The sequence below is a fragment of the Adiantum capillus-veneris genome, chromosome 20 (genome assembly GCF_014529385.1).
Source record: "Adiantum capillus-veneris isolate H3 chromosome 20, ASM1452938v2, whole genome shotgun sequence".
NCBI lineage: Eukaryota > Viridiplantae > Streptophyta > Polypodiopsida > Polypodiales > Pteridaceae > Adiantum > Adiantum capillus-veneris.
Window position 1 is genome coordinate 960,404 of NC_140950.1, and position 16,015 is coordinate 976,418.

Sequence of the window (16,015 nt, forward strand, 5' to 3'; positions counted from 1 at the left end):
GATGTCTTGGAGTATATCTACTTGAGTTACACAGGTATAGAGACACTTTACTGGGGAGAGCTAGAGAGAGGCAGTCCCAGAGACACATTACAGATTTCTTTTCACTAGATATGGGACAGCCAGAGGAGCAGCCACCACTGCAGAGCTCGTCCCACACTCATTCGACCACTACTGGCACTCTCATCGACCGAGCATTGGAGCTACAGAGATACAGACGACCGCGACTGAGGAGAGGAGCTACACAGCATCGACGGAGACTACAACAGAAGATTCGAGCCATACTCTCTCGACATCCAGAGTGCAGATGAGGATGGATCCTCACCATTTCTTCCATCTTTGTTTCACACACTGTTACATCCAGTTTACCGGGTACCTATTGTATCAGCTGCTACACCCACGTAGTTTTAGATTGTAGTAGTAGTAGTAGTATTTTGTTCCACTTCTAGTTCTTTTCTAGTTCTTTTGTACCCAGACATGGTATTAGATTCACTATTTTGTAACTGATTGGTCTCATAGGTCATTTTGGCCTTTTGAAGACGTTAATATAACATTTCATTTCATTTCATTTCTCTCTCTCTCTCTCTCTCTCTCTCTCTCTCTCTCTCTCTCTCTCTCTCTCTCTCTCTCTCTCTATGTGTGTGTGTGTGTGTGTGTGTGTGTGTGTGTGTGTGTGTGTGTGTTTTGTTGCTGCTCTGAGCGAATGCAAAAGAGGCGCAGCTTCCAGCATGTGAGAGAGACTGGCGCGAACCCTAAATCAAGCAGCAAGGTGTAACGAGCACTGGCGCGAACCCTAAATCCTGCAATCTCGGCGCGAATCTGCCCGAACCCTGGTTTGTTGCCTGCACGAAGCTTATTTGGCAGCCTGCGTGAGCCTGTTAGCTACCCTCAGCTTCTGCGAATCTCCTCTCTCTGCGCATGATCTGCCACAGCCTGTACAGTACACTGTCTGCGTCAAGGATTTACAACAGGTCTATCAGGGCAGGTGACGTTGCTTTCAGTTGGCAGGTGATGTTATCAGGCTGAATAGAGGTTTGGTATTGTGTCAAGCTCAAAAGTATATGGGCAGTGCTCAGTTGATGTACCTGTGTTGTGGTTTTGGATGCTTTATTGTGCAAAGTCTATACAGAGCTTTGGTTCCTCAGTTATTTGCGGAATTTTCTAGACAGTTGGTTTTGTTTGGCAAGGCTTTTTAATTTATGTTCGACTCTCTGTGCGTCTTTAAGCGTCAGAAAGCAATGGAACGCACGTCGGAGGCCGATTTCGAGATCAAAGCATGCTTGTATGAGGACTTTGAGGAGGCTCAACGGGCATGGAATGGTCAGGCGCCTGCTCTTGAGGTGCGCATTCCGATACAAGACCTCATGGACCCATTTGCGCTATACGCTATGAATGCAGTTAGCCTGTTTTTCCTAGGGAAAATGCCTACTGCGCAAGATGTCGGGCAATGGGTTGATTTTCTCCTTAAGCGACAAGCTGTCCGTGGTGTCTATTTCGGGGCGCGTGGATTTTATGAAGTTTTGCTCGCAGATATGGAAGCTAGAATCTTTTGCTTGAGATGTCTCCCCTCTTTCTTTAATACGCAGATGACACATGTTCTCCTATGGGCACTCACTAAAGATTACCAGAGTCTCATTCGTCACAAATGCCCTGTGTGGGTGGAACTTGTTGATTTCCCTCGCACGTGGAGACATTTCCTGCCGTTGTTGGCCACGCAGCTTGGTAAGGTCATTTGTCCCCCAAAATTGGATGCGAATACAAACAGGTTTTGCATTCTCTGGGACATTGACAAGCTTACCCCTGAAGGAATTATGGTTGATTCAAGAGATCCATGGGTAGGCAAGCGCCCCTTTAAACTTGAATGGGGTAAATTTGCGAATTCATGCTTTCGATGTGGCAAATTTGGCCATATGCAATCCGAATGTCCAAAGCCGGTCTTGCAACCCCCTCCTTCTGCTGTTCCTTCTATCCCTACAAGAAAACCCACAGGCGAAGTTAAGTAGAGTGGAGCCTCTACTGCTAAGGTGGCTTCGAATGTGGAAAAAGGGAAAGGCAAGGCACAGCAACTCACGGTCTTGCAACCCCCTCCTTCTGCTGTTCCTTCGTCCACATCTATCCCTGCACGAAAACCCACAGGCGAAGTCAAGCAAAGTGGAGCCTCTACTACTAAGGTGGCTTCGAATGTGGAAGAAGGGAAAGGCAAGGCACAACAACTCACTAATCCTGGGAATGGGGTTGCTGCTAAAGGCAAAAATGTTGGACCTACTGATGTCAATTCATGGGTGATGCCAAAAAAATCAATGAAGATTCGCACATCACTTTCTTCTCGTAATGCCAACAAGAATGCATCGTTTAAGCAACTTCCATGTAATGACAATCGCACATTGATTGATGCATGGGAAAAAGCGATGCACTCTTACAAAGATGTACTCCTCGGTGAGACTTCCACCTCGCCTGTGAACCCTATGGACATGTCTTGCTTTGACTCAGAGGCCGGGTCCGCGTATGGCTGTAGTAGATGGAGACGTGTCTATGGGCATCTCCACTTGATTACTATGTTTGTTGCCTCTTTTACATATGTTTCCAAATGCAAAGTCACATTAAATACATCTCATACAATGTGCGTGGGTTATGCAACCTTGACAAATGGCGTCTGACCTGGCACTATGTACATACATGTAGGGCAGACATAGTTGTACTACAAGAGCATAATCAGCACAAGTTTACTGGTCAATGTTCCTATTTTGCCGGTTATTGGATTGCGTACGCTGGCTTGCAAGATTTCTCGAGTTTATTGATGTTGGTTCACCATGAGCTTTAACCTGTTCTACTATACAAAGATCCACATGGCCGGTGGATGGTTGTACAATGTTTGTTGAATGGTCGAGTTCATGAATTTGGAGGTACCTATGCATACATGGCCTCTGGGCAAAGAGCTGCTTTATGGCGAGAAATTTCGTCTCACCCTGGACCTTGAATGCATTTCTTTGTGGAGATTTCAATACTACCCCTGATTTGCTTGACAGCACCACAAGAAATTCGCATATGTTGCATGCGGAAAAACACGAATGGGATCTTCTTTTTGCCTCTGCTCAAATGATTGATGGCCTTGTTTGCATCTCGATGCTTCTGGTTTTACCTTTCAGCATGCTGCTCATTCTTCTTATAGAGCACGACTAGATCGTTGGTACTTGCTTAATGGGCAACAGTATGAAGAATTTGTATGTGACATGAGGATAGATTATGCCCTGCAGCTATCGGACCAATATCCTCTTTTGTTGTCTTTGTACTTTGAACAGTCTCTTGTGATCGGCCTCTTCACAGGAAACGCTTGTTGCATGTTAATAATGCCTATCTTACTCATGAAGTTTTTCGACACATGATTGCCGATATTATTTCCCCGCTGCTGACTCACATGCATATTGATTTATTCGGACGCTGCCTGGTATCGTTTTATCATGAGAGTACAAACTGTAATTTGTGACTATGGCACGCAGTATATGCAGTTCATTCGGGGAAATGTCGTTGATGCGAAACGGGTTAGTCAACGACTACAACAATTGACTGATTTCCGTCCCCTGTCTGACTCTGAAATGATGGAGCTATGTGAAGCTAATGTGTGTATTCAGCAAAATGATAAGAGGAAAATTGCTAAATGACAGATGCGTGCATGTCAATAGGCTTTTATGGATAAAGGTTGTGCTTCGAAGAACTTTTTTAAGCATTTTGCATCATTCAAGGGTCTCACAATCAATTAAGCAGGTTATGCTTCCCTCGGGTGCTTGGACTTCTTCGAAGCGAGAACTTGCTGAGGTTATGGTTTCACATTATCGTCAGGTGTTTGATGCCCCATCTCAGCCATCTTTGGCAACTTGTCGAGCGCGTCAATTGTTGTTTTCTTCTATTCGTCCAATCTTGTCTTTGCAAGAGGCACAATGCCTTGAGGATCCTTTCTCTGCTTCCGAATTGCATGGTGCCTTGCTTGCCTTGGGCCGTTGGAGATCTCCCGGCTGGGACGGACTTACTGTGGAATTTTTCCTCTCCTTTTGGGATGCTCTTAAACAGCCCCTGCTTTTCATGTTAAATGAGGCATGGGAGAAACACGATCTGTCAGTATCATGAAAAGAGGGCTTACTTACATTGTTGCCCAAGCAAGCGCTTTGCGAGCAGTTCTCTCATCGGCGGCCCATAACTTTGATGCCGGTGGTTTACAAGATTTTGGCTAAAATGTTGGTCCACCGCATCAAGGACTATCTGTTTACACGACTTCATCAAGCTCAGTATGGTTTTATTCCTCGTTGCCAAATCATGGACAATTTGGCTAATGTTATGATTGGCATGGAGTATGCTAAGTACACGCAACAGGATGTGCTGGTCATGCAAGTTGATATTGAAAAGGTCTTTGACACTGTGAAATGGGACTTCATTGCTACCACAATGAGGTTTCTAGGGTTTGGTCCTAAATTGGCCAATGTGGTTTATTTCTTGTATGCTTGTAGTACGTCTTCGGGGATCCTGGAAGGGGAATTGACAGAATCGTGGCCGCTTGGTTGTTCGGTTAGGCAAGCTTGCCTTCTTAGCGCTTTGCTGTATGCTATTGCCACTCACCCTTTGTTGATGTATCTTGATCACTTGACCTCTGCGTAGCGTCCTCATGGTTTGCAGTTACCATCGGGTCATACCTTTATTGGGAAGGCTTATGCGGATGACTCGTTGTTTATGCCCCACAATCAACGGAGTGATGTTCAAGTGATTATGGAAGCTTTGGAATTGTTTGTGATTGCGGCTGGTCTTAGCGTCAACTTTCGTAAATCAAAGCTTTTGCCACTTCGTTCTTGGGATTGGCATGCTTTGTTGTGGCGAGGAGAGACTCTTCCTCCAAATGTGATCACCGGGCATTTGGATTATCCAATTGGATGGAACGTCACTCACACGCAAAAAGTAAACTGGGTTATGCATCGCTTGAATGTTAAACTGCATTACTGGAAGCTTTCTACTTGGCCACTGCATGTTCGCCTGCTAATTGTTCAGAGTATCCTCATGGCATATGTTCAGTTCTTTTTGCCATTGTTGCACTGGCCTTGCCATTGTCTTGATTCCCTCATGTCGGCCACTTTGTCTCATTTGTGGCAAACTCGTGCACACAAAAAAGGCCTACGTCTGATGGCAATGGGAAAACTTTAGCGCTTTGGTGGTCTAAATATTTTGGACCTGCGTATGCATGTCCTTGCTAGGAAGGCTATGCTTTTCCCTACACTTACGCAACAATCTCAGCCTTGAACTCTTATGTTTGCACACTTGAGTCAGCATGTGGTTACATCCTCATTTGGTCACTGGCAATCATCCATTTGGGAGGTAGTATTTGGTAAGATGGATGGCCATATTCCTGGATGCCCGCTTGCTTCCACCTTGCTCTCTACCTGGAAACAGGTTACGATTCATCTATCGTGGAATGCTCGGAGGGAAGGAAATTCACTTCGCTTAAGAGCCTTCATTGGAGCCGGGCCTTTTCTCTTATCCGCTCGCCTCGCCAGGCGTATTTCCTCTCCTGCTGTGGCATTCGAGTGGTTGAGGATGTGGTGGATGCAGCTGGTTTCACTTTGGAGTTTCCATTTGCCGCTCGCCGTTTTGGATTGGGCATGCGTTATCGCCAGTTCTGGAGAGAATTGCAGCAAATGTTGATCGTTTTTTTGCCCATTTCACCTTTGGCTGATGGTGATCGCATGTCTGACTGGAATCTTTGGGAAACGCCCTTTCAAGATATTTATGTTGGCCGGACATATGCTCTTTTTCTGCCTCAACCATGGCTTGTTGATCATTGCAACGCTCTTTGGCACATGCATAAATCCGATATTTGGTGGAGAAGGCTTCTATCTGCATTATGGGAAAGCCATTTGCCGTTGAAGGAGAGTTTGTTTCTTTGGCGGTGTTTACTTGGTGTGCTCCCTGTGGGTACCTTTCTTAGGAAGCGCCATATCCACCCCTCATCATGTGTCCGTTGCTCATCTGCTGCAGAGGATGTTTGTCACCTCTTGTGGGATTGTTGTATTACTCGAGATTTCCTTCGTCGGGTTTCTACGTGTATGCGGCTCCGTTTCCCACGACGGTCTTCCATAAACGGTTTTGGGTTTTTGGTATCTTCTCACTGGCATTGCAGCGTTTTGCAATCTTCTTCGTGTGGGTCAGGTTTTGGGCTTACTGGAGCCTATGGCGACATCGTAATGGCTATATGTTCCATTGCATTCATGCAAATCCCCTGCCTTTCTTCAAGCTTTCCCTTAGGCAGTCTTTACGGTTCGCCTTAGAAGTTGGTGATATCACTGCAGAGATACATCAGCTTTGCTATGAATGCTTTTAGCTATTTTGTACAGCCGAACACTTTTGTGTTCCTTCTCTTGTACATCTTTTTGATGGGTTTTCCTCTCTTTGAGGTTTCCCACAGATAGTGATTTACCCAAAAAAAAAGTGTGCGCGCACGCATGCGCGCAAAATAAGTGGGGTTTCGTACCCTTTTGTATTATACACAATCAAAATTACAAGCTCAAAGGCATTACATCAGCCCGTAGGCATATAAGGATAACAAATCTGATAGTGCAAAAACCCCGTGAGATATTCAATGATTACAAACCATAGGGGAAAAACTAACAATGATGCAAAGTGACAAAAGATGGGTGATACAACAAAAGCTAGGAGCAAGGGAGTGAGGGAAGAAATTCCACCCTAACAAGAAGAGGCCGAAAACTCCACCAAAGAATCTCCCATAGCCAACTCCAGATCTCCAAGCCGTATACAGTTACACATCCCAAAAGAAGAGATATCATCACTGCAAGAAGACTGTGCACCAGATTTCCGACTTGGGGTGCCCAAGCCTGTCACACTGGTACACAAGCTCGTTGCTGCTCACGCACCTGCATCCCCCCTTTCCATCGTTCACTCCTCCCCCCTCCTCCCTAGCGCTACCCTGCCTGTGTGCTATCCAGCTTGCCTGCACGCTGTCCCAACTCCATCCAGCCCGCCCCACCCCCTTGCCTCTCTCTCTCTCTCTCTCTCTCTCTCTCTCTCTCTCTCTCTCTCTCTCTCTCTCTCTCTCTCTCTCTCTCTCTCTCTCTCTCTCTCTCTCTCTCTCTCTCTCAACTTGGAGCATGTATATGATCGTACCTATTTTCAAATCTGTGGACCCTAGTTTTCCTGGAAACTACTGCACTATCATGATTGGACACACAGTAGCCAGATTAAATCCATCATGTTGGGTTAAAGGCCCTAAACGACCCCCTTTATGTATATTTTTATACTTTATCCTGGTTCACATTGACCCTGGACACATTTTTTTAAGTCACTTATAATAAAAGTGGGAAATCCACAAAACCCCATATGTGAGTTTCCCCAAAATTGTACGAGCTCTCTCTCTCTCTCCCAGCTTTCGATCTGCAGCGCTACAGGCTTCCTGCACTCACGCCTGGCTCCACCCCGCCCAAACCTACACTCTTCCACCTTGCGCATCTCCATGTAGCCTCTCCTTCGCGCTTTCAACTGGTATCAGAGCCCTAGGGTCGGAAACAGGACCTGCGCCGGCTGCTGGACAGCAAGCTATATTCCTTTCCCACCACGATTTTCCCTTCCATCGCGAAGCTCCTTGCTTCCAGGATCAAGAAGGTCACCAAAACTGCCAAAACAGCCAAAAACAAGCTGTTTGTAGATCAAAACAAGTGATTTACAGGTTATTACCGGTTATAACAGCAATACGCAGGTGTACCAAATTTATGGGATCACATGTATCGACGTTAGTGCGAGGATTTGAGTAAAAAGATGAGTACAGGTGATTTAAATCATATATTTAGCTGAAAGTTCACATTTGGATTGTTTCATGTAAAGAAACTGTGGTCTTTTGTATGCAAAGTCTTGTGGTTGCTCCTATTTGCTGAAATCTTTAGCCTATTGCATCTATCTTGTATACACACTTGTGGTTGAGTTAAGATGGCTGCTACCTCTTTCGCATCTGACACTAAAGTTTGATGGAAATCAGACGATTTGATGGTCAAGGCTTCGACCTTTGGCAAGAACGCATGCAAGGTATCCTTTTCTTATTTTGTGAAGGTGCATTGGAAGAGAATAAGCCGCAAGGTTTGTCTGACTTACAGTGGGCCATGTTGAATAAGAAGGCCATGGCCTACATCAAAATGGCTATCAATGATGACATTTTGAAGGACATCAAGCGCTTAGACACTGCTTATGCTATATGGCAAAAGCTAAAGTCCAATTATGAGAACACTACGCCTGTGAACCAGGTGCATTTGATACAAAAGTTGGTGAATATGCAACTTGATGACTCAAAGTCAGCTTCTGAGCATTTGAGTGCTTTTACAGGTGTGTTGAGTCAATTGCACGATAGTGGGCTTCAGCAATTTGATGATAAGCTAAAAGCTATTTTCTTGCTTATGACACTGTCAGATTCTTGGGAGACATTGGTTGTCTCCTTGAGTAACAGTCCCAGCCTCACATAAGACGGTGCGAGAGGGTCTATTCTCAATGAAAAGATTAGACGCAAGTCTAGTGGGGAAGGTCACAGCTCTGCCTACAATGCAAGAGGTAGAAATCAAAAGCGTGATGCAAGCAACAGGACTAAAAATAGAAGTAAGAGCAAGACAAAGGATAAGGATGTCACTTGCTATCAATGTGGCAGAAAGGTCACAAGAAACCAGATTGCAGGTATTTCAAGAAAGAGCAGGATAGCAGGTATTTCAAGAAAGAGCAGGATAGGAAGAAGGAAGCGCAAGAGAAGAAGAAGAAAGATGAGAAGAAAGGGGAAAATAGCACGTGATTCCCCCAAGGATGTTGAAAATGCAAATGTATCCTCTAGTGTGGTCATTGAGGAGTTGTCAGACGTTGAGGAAATCTTGGTTGCGCCTTCATGTCCCTCAGATTTGGTGATAGCTAATGCAGAAGACATGCTTATCTCAAAGAAAGATGTCATTGATGCATTGCTTAGTGCTAATGATGGCCGTAGATTCTGGTGCTTCTTTCCATGTGACTCTTATCTTTGGAGTGTTTTGCTAAATATGTCGCAGGTAATTATCGCAAGGTGTACCTTGGTGATAATTTTGCTTGCAATATTGAGGGAATGGGTACCATGCGCTTGGCTCTTAACAATGGTCAAGAGCTTTTATTGAGTGCTGCCAGGTTTGTACCAGGCATTAAGAAAAGTTTGCTATCTGTTGGCCAGTTAAACGCACATGGTTTTACTACCATCTTTGTTGGGGGTTCATGGAAGTTGCTTCAGGGCTCTATGCTTGTTGCAAAAGGGTCTAAAAGAGGTACTTTGTACTATCTTCGATGCAAAGCTTTTCTTGGCAAGTTTTTTGCTATTGCTGAAGTTGCTTCACATACGGAATTGTGGCATAAGAAACTTAGCCATATGAGCCAAAAGGGTATTGATGTGCTTTCCTCTTTGAAGAGAGTTGATGTAAAAGGCAAAAACTTGGAATTTTGTAACGATTGTCTTTATGGAAAGCAAAAGAAATCTTTTTATTACTCTGGTGTCTCTCACAAAGCTAATCCTCTTGATCTTATTCACTCCGATGTATGCACTATGCATGTTAAGTCTTTTGGTGGTGCATTGTATTTTGTTACATTTATTGATGACTGTACTAGGAAAGGATGGGTGCATTTGTTGAAAAGTAAGAGTGAGACTTTTAATGCTTTTAAGAAGTTTCATGCTTTTGTCACTACTCAAAAGAGTGCTAAGCTTAAATGTCTCAAGTCCGACAATGAAGGAGAATATGTATCTATTGAATTTCAGCGTTATTGTGATGATAATGGGATCAAAAGGGAGTTGACAGCCCCTTAATCGGTCTCTGGGTGTTCTAGGTTGCAGAAAATTGTGGCATTGAGTACTACTGAGGCTAAATACATTTCAGCCACAGAGGCTTCAAAGGAAGCCATTTGGTTGGAAAGACTTGCAAAAGAACTTGGCATGCCTACTAATACTCCAGTGTTGGGATGTGATAGCCAGAGTGCTGTCTATTTAATCCAAAATGCCATGTTTCATGAGCGTACCAAACACATAGATGTGCAATACCACTTCATACGTCAGGTACTGGAGGATGGTCTAGTCACCTTGACTAAGATCAATACACAGGATAACCCTGCAAATGTTCTCACCAAGAGTCTTGCTAAGGCAGTTGCTATTGACTTTTACCGTGAGTTACTGTCTGCAGAGCGTCAGGATGCATGCAGGGAGCAAGTGTGGGCACAGATGCCTTGCCTTGTGACTGAGGAGATGTGTCAGAGGCTTGAGCTGCCACTTCAGCTTGAGGAGCTGCACACGGCTCTTAGTGCACTCCCCTGTGGTAGCTGTCCAGGTGAGGATGGCTTGACTCCCAGTTTTTTCTTGGAGTATTGGGACTTGCTTGGCCCAGATCTCTGTAGTGCTTTTCAGTACATCTTGCACACAGGAGAGATGCCTGACAGCATGAGTGAGGGTCTCATATACCTCATTCCCAAGGAGGGTGGCTCCTTGGATGAGATTCGACAGTGGCGCCTCATCACCATCCTCAACTCAGCCTACAAAATGCTTGCCAAGGCTCTGAGTTTGAGAATCCAACCACTTCTAGAGAGCCTTATACATGGGACTCAGACAGGTTTTGTCAAGGAGCGCAGTATCCTTGACAACATCTTTACTTTTTGGGAGGCTTCTTCCCTAGTGCGGCTCCGTGGTGAGGATCTGGTGATTCTTCTTCTCGATTTTGAGAAGGCCTACGACAGAGTTGACTGGGACTTTTTGGAGGGCACTCTACGTAGATTGGGCTTCTCAGATGCTTGGATCAAAGGGGTGTCAGCTTTGTCAGGAGGTAGGGGTGATCGTTTCATGCTCACAAGTTCGGTCAGACAGGGCTGCCCTCTTGCCCCATTCCTCTTTCTGTTCTATGCTGAGGCGATGAGCAGGTTTTTGGTGTCGCAGCAGGTTGGTCTACGGGACTTAGCACTTCCTATTCAGGGCGATGAGCTCCTGGACGCTGTGTTTGCTGACGACTCAGCCTTATACTTGGATGGCCAGGAGGCCAACCTCCACAGCTGTGAGCAGCCTCTTGAGACCTTCTGTTGTGCATCTGGCGCACTGATCAACTGGAGAAAGACAGTGGCTTTCTCGGTTGGTAGTGCTCCTGTACCCGATTGGATGCCAGGTGAGGGTTTTAGGTGGATCCCCCCAAGGATTGCAGTTCGGTACTTGGGCTATCAGGTTGGTTTGGGCTTGTCTCCCGAGCAGCAGATTGCTCCCCTCCTCCTGTCTATCAGGAGGAAGTTGTTACATTGGAGCTCCGCACGACTTTCTTTGGCTGGCAGAGTTATAGTGGCCAACCAGGTGTTGTTGGCTACTATGTGGTACATCACTTCTTGCTGGATCTTCTCGAGTTCTTGTATCAGCCAGGTGGAGAGGCTGATCAGGAACTTCCTTTGGTCAAGGCGTGACACTCAGACAGCCCGGGCCATAGTGGCTTGGCTAGTCATCACTCTTCCTTGTTCACAGGGAGGGCTTGGGATCATCGACCCAGCACAGCAGAGCAGAGCCCTTCTTGGGAAGTTTATCGTCCGAGGACTTCTTCCAGGTGAGGAGCCCTGGAAGGAGTTCGTGGTACAGCGGCTTCGTGCTAGGGTGCCTCAGGCAGGAGGCCCCTGGTAACCTTTTGACCAGATGGATCTTCACAGAGATGCGCAGAGTTGGTTTGAGCAGGAGACTGGAGGACCGCTTCGCTGTGGGTTTGCTTCGATCTTGGGAGCACTTGCGGCGAGGCCTGGAGCAGCAACAGCCTACTTGCACGGAGGAGCGCCTGCGACAGCCCCTTGTTTGGAACCCCCTGGTTAGCACTCAGAGAGGCCACTTGGTTGGTAGTCGGCCTCATGTTTCCTAGGGTCCCATGGCAGTGGGTCCAGCACGCTCTTTAGGTGACTGGTTACAGTTTTCAGGCTTGTCAGAGGAGCTACAGGGCTTTCAACTTCAGGGCATTAGAGGGGTGCAGAGCATGTGCCAGGACATCTCTGAGGCAGTTCCAGCTGAGTGGCTCACACCTCTCGAGTCAGCAGCGCCCCAGATGGATGGGAGCCTTCACACAACTGGAGATTCTCATCTCAGTTCGGGCTTGCTCAGAGACTGTTCCCTCCCTGTTTTTCGATTTACAGGGTGAGGGACGCTTACAGCGAGTTGCAGTAGAGGCCCCGCAGGTGGCCTGGCAGAGTGCTGTTTTCAGAGGATCCGAGTGGTGGGCATCTGTGGGAGGACTTGTGTCATCGATCCTGACCCAGCTGCTCTTGAGACTGGACACTGGAGACTGTGGGCTTGGGAGTGTTGTCCACTAACACGAGTAGAGTGGGATCCTAGAGAGTGGCTTTGGAGGGATCCTTTCTCTTCTGCAGACCACCCAGGTGTCCCTTTCTTTCAGTACATTGTTCGACCGGGACGTCACATACTGGCAGCACAGAGAGAGGCTCACCTACTGCAGCACATCATTGGCAGGAGGAGGGTCTCGCAGCTGAGTTCTTGGTAGCTTTTTGGGAGAGGTTGTGGGACTCCAGACAGCCGAGGCGAGTCACTTTGTTTCAATGGCTGGTCGCACACAGAGCTACAGCAGTTGGGAGCAAGCTGGTGCATAGTGGTCTCTCGGCCGCATGCGCAGCTTGTGACCATCTTGTGGAGAGTCAGAGTCACTGTCTTTGGGATTGTCCTTTGGCACAGCAGGTGTGGCTTCGTGTTCTTCGGTTGATGCCTGCTCTTTCCACAGCTCGGCAGTACAATTGGGGGGCAGCTGCTTGGTCCACTCTCACGGGCCCGGCACTTCAATTTGAGCTATCTTCCACTAGCAAGATGATAGTGATGCAGGGGGGGCGACCTACACTCCAGCTTGCCACAGAGCTTACTCCACAGGAGTGGTGCAGTGAGAGAGGAGTGCTGGGAGCTCATCAGTGGCCTGACACATCTGGCAGGCCCGTTGCTTCCGCATTTTTGAGGCTCGCCCTGTACCACCAGCAGAGACTATTCGCGATCTTTGGTTAGAGCTGATCCACACCCTTAGAGGACAGCTCGAGAGACTTCAAGGCAACTCCGACCACATGAAAGAGCGCAAAGAGGCCTTCCTTCGACTTTGATGTCCTGGGCCTTTTTTCACCATGGCCCAAAGTGTACTCAGATGGCACTACCGTCCACCTGTGTGGCTCTTCCCTCCCCCCATTTCTTCATGTAGCCTCATTGTACATATAGTGTTTTTCATCGGGAGAGTCTCCCCATCATGGTTGTTGTAGCCCTCTCTCGAAGAGGTGGTTGTAGCCCTATGGGCAGTTTCATTAACTAATAGAAGGATCTTTTTCTCGGAAAAAATATATATATATGACAAAAGGCAGCTTTGAGAGAGTGACTAACACTGTACCCAAATACCATTGCCACCACCAAGCAACACAAGACCTTAAAACCAGGAGAAAAAAACACAAGAATACCACACAACCCCACAAGCAAGCACATGCAATCCACCAGGCAAAGCAAGCACAGCAAACAAAAAGGAAAAACCAAAACACAAACAAGCAAACAATCACACAGCGAAACAGGGCAATGACAGAATACCGCCCAACTATCTGCAAGTAAAAAGAACAAGAACTATCACTTGATGTGCAAATATTGCACTTAAGCCCCATCAAGTGGCCTAACTTGCTCTGAGGGAGCCCTTGTAAAGGTGATAGGAAACATTGTGGGATGCAAGGGAGCTCCTCCTATGCCTAATTGCCTTCCCTTTGCTACATGTGGTTTATTTTGTACTTCTGTGGATTTTTGTCTATAATTTAGATACTACTCTTCCCATGTAATCATCTACTGGCTCCTCGAATGCATCGTATCCCTCACTCCTCTTGTATGTTATATTTTTGTGGATTCCTCACTTCTCTTGGCATTCCTTGTGCCGTAACGTACCTTTTCTCTGGTGCATTGACTGTGGACCCAGACATTTCATATTTTATGTCAAATCATCTTAACAACAGGACAAATCAATAACAGCCCTATCAATTGAGAGTTTTTTTTTTTTTCCAAAAGAGAAAATCTTTCTATTAAAATCACCTCAAGGGCACAGACCCCAAGGTAGAATTACATCAGAATAATACAGAGAGAGAACACCATAAATGGTATCACCAAAAGATAAAATCCTAGGGCAATCTAAGATACAAGATTGCCTCAAATCAAGGCTAGATATGGGGGTTAAGACCTCCTAGGCGTCTTCAAAGACTCAGCAGACTTCTTAGCACTTTCTACCAAAGAAGGAAAATGCCGCTCATAAGCTGATTTTATGCCTTCAAAACTACTATTGATATCCAAATCATTGCCCTGAGAATCAACTGGCGGATCATGAAGAGCTGATGAAGAAGTAGTATCCGCGGAGAGAGGAGAAACATTTTCTCTTCTTCTATACACAAGCTTTGTAGCCTCTGTCCTCCTAGCTCGTCGTCTTCTTTTCTTCCCTTCCTCCTAGCTTTCTCTGCTTCACTTCTTCTCCTTACCAAATGATCTTCCAATCCCCCATTCGCATGAAGTGCCTCTTGTTTTGAAGCTTGCTGCCTTTGATCAGGAGAAATCCTACGTCGAGTACAATTGCAGCAACATGGCCTTTTCTGCCACAAACAAAGCAGTGACCAGGAAGACCAATGAAGAAAACCCTCTGTAAAATTTCTCCCCCATGAATGGTCGGAAGCGAAATAAATTGCGGAGGGTTCTTCGCCAAGGATGGGAAGAGCACCATCCTTATGGAGATTGTGGGATCCTCATCATCAGGAATCACAGTAACTCCAACCACAAAACCCATACATCTCCCAATTTCATTAACATGCAGAGAAAATTTTGGAAGAAGTCCTGGGAATATAGCTGTAACTGCAGTTCCACCTACAAGTCCATTTAGATCCATTCCCTGTGTCAATCTGGCAAGAAAGCCTAAGGCAAAATGAAAGTCCACAGGGCCTGTGCTAAGACCTCCATGGCTTGACTTTCAGATTCAAACTGCACCCTGAAGAAGCCTCTCCCGAGAGGGGAGACATTCACAATCTTAAAATTGACGTGAAGAAGCAAAGCTTGAAAGTAGTCCTTCAATAGCCTTGCTGAGCATAGACTTCCCACCACTTTACAAGCCAAAGAACAGGACTCCAAGCTCACAGTAGATTCGTGAATGGCGCGCAAGGTGTCAGAAGAAAGATGAATACCTATTGCAGAAGCGGAAGGGGGGGGTCGGAGGGCCTCATAAGGGTCTCCTGAAAAGGTTCCTCGAAGAGGAACGTCCGCCCCTACAGCATCCATCTCCTTCCCGACATAACTCTCCATATCAATCCTTGTGTAGTTGTCGGGGGGGGGGGGGAGGATAGGCGACTAGGAGGGGAGGGCAAGGGTAAGGAGGCGAGCAGATAGGGAGGGACGAGGTAGGGATGGGAATTGAGTTGGGGGGGGGGGGGGGGGGGGGGTGGGGAGGGGGGTATGGCGAGGGCAGCAGGCAGGGTAGGCGAGCAGGTAGGGAAGGTCAAGGTGGGGGGGGGGGGGGGGGGGGGGCGAGCTGGAAGGATGAGGCGAGGGAGCAGGTGGGGATGGGGCGATGGCGAAGGCTACAGGGATATCAGCGCGTGGCCATCAGATGCTAATGATTTCCTATCAATTGAGACTTATCTACTTTCAAAATAGAAACTGGAGACGTGAACTCTAGGTTCAGCTTCACAAACAAAATTAGTAGACATAGACTCTTTACATTTACCTTTCATGGTGGCTAGGTGATCTTCTAAGCTCAGCATTGAACTTAGTCAAATACTCTTCTTTATGAAACAGTACATTGTAGACAACAACACCATTTCTTGCCCAGAAATAGTAGAAGATGGTGCTCGCCACTGCAGACGATAGAAGGCAACGACCCACTGGTCTCTTATTAGTATCTGTATCAAGAATGACCAGAGAAAGGAGGAACAAAAACAACGAAAGTACTCCTCCCCTTCGGATCAACCTGTAATCAAGTAC

General features: G+C 46.6%; 1 protein-coding gene across 11 annotated transcripts in view; it reads right to left on the minus strand.

Moving 5' to 3' along the window:
* LOC147431979 (uncharacterized) overlaps positions 1 to 16,015 on the minus strand; it is a 125,751-nt gene that overhangs the window by 51,960 nt on the left and 57,776 nt on the right. For 10 of the 11 annotated variants that reach the window (XR_015185486.1, XM_086491798.1, XM_086491801.1 and 7 more), the window contains exon 3: positions 15,759 to 16,001. The exons of the other annotated variant lie outside the window; for it this stretch is intronic. Coding sequence is in view for 9 of the 10 variants with exons in the window: in XM_086491798.1 (XP_086347924.1) it covers positions 15,759 to 16,001 (243 nt within the window). In the remaining variant the exon portion in view is untranslated. The remainder of the gene's footprint in view (positions 1 to 15,758; positions 16,002 to 16,015) is intronic. 11 annotated transcript variants of the gene reach the window in all.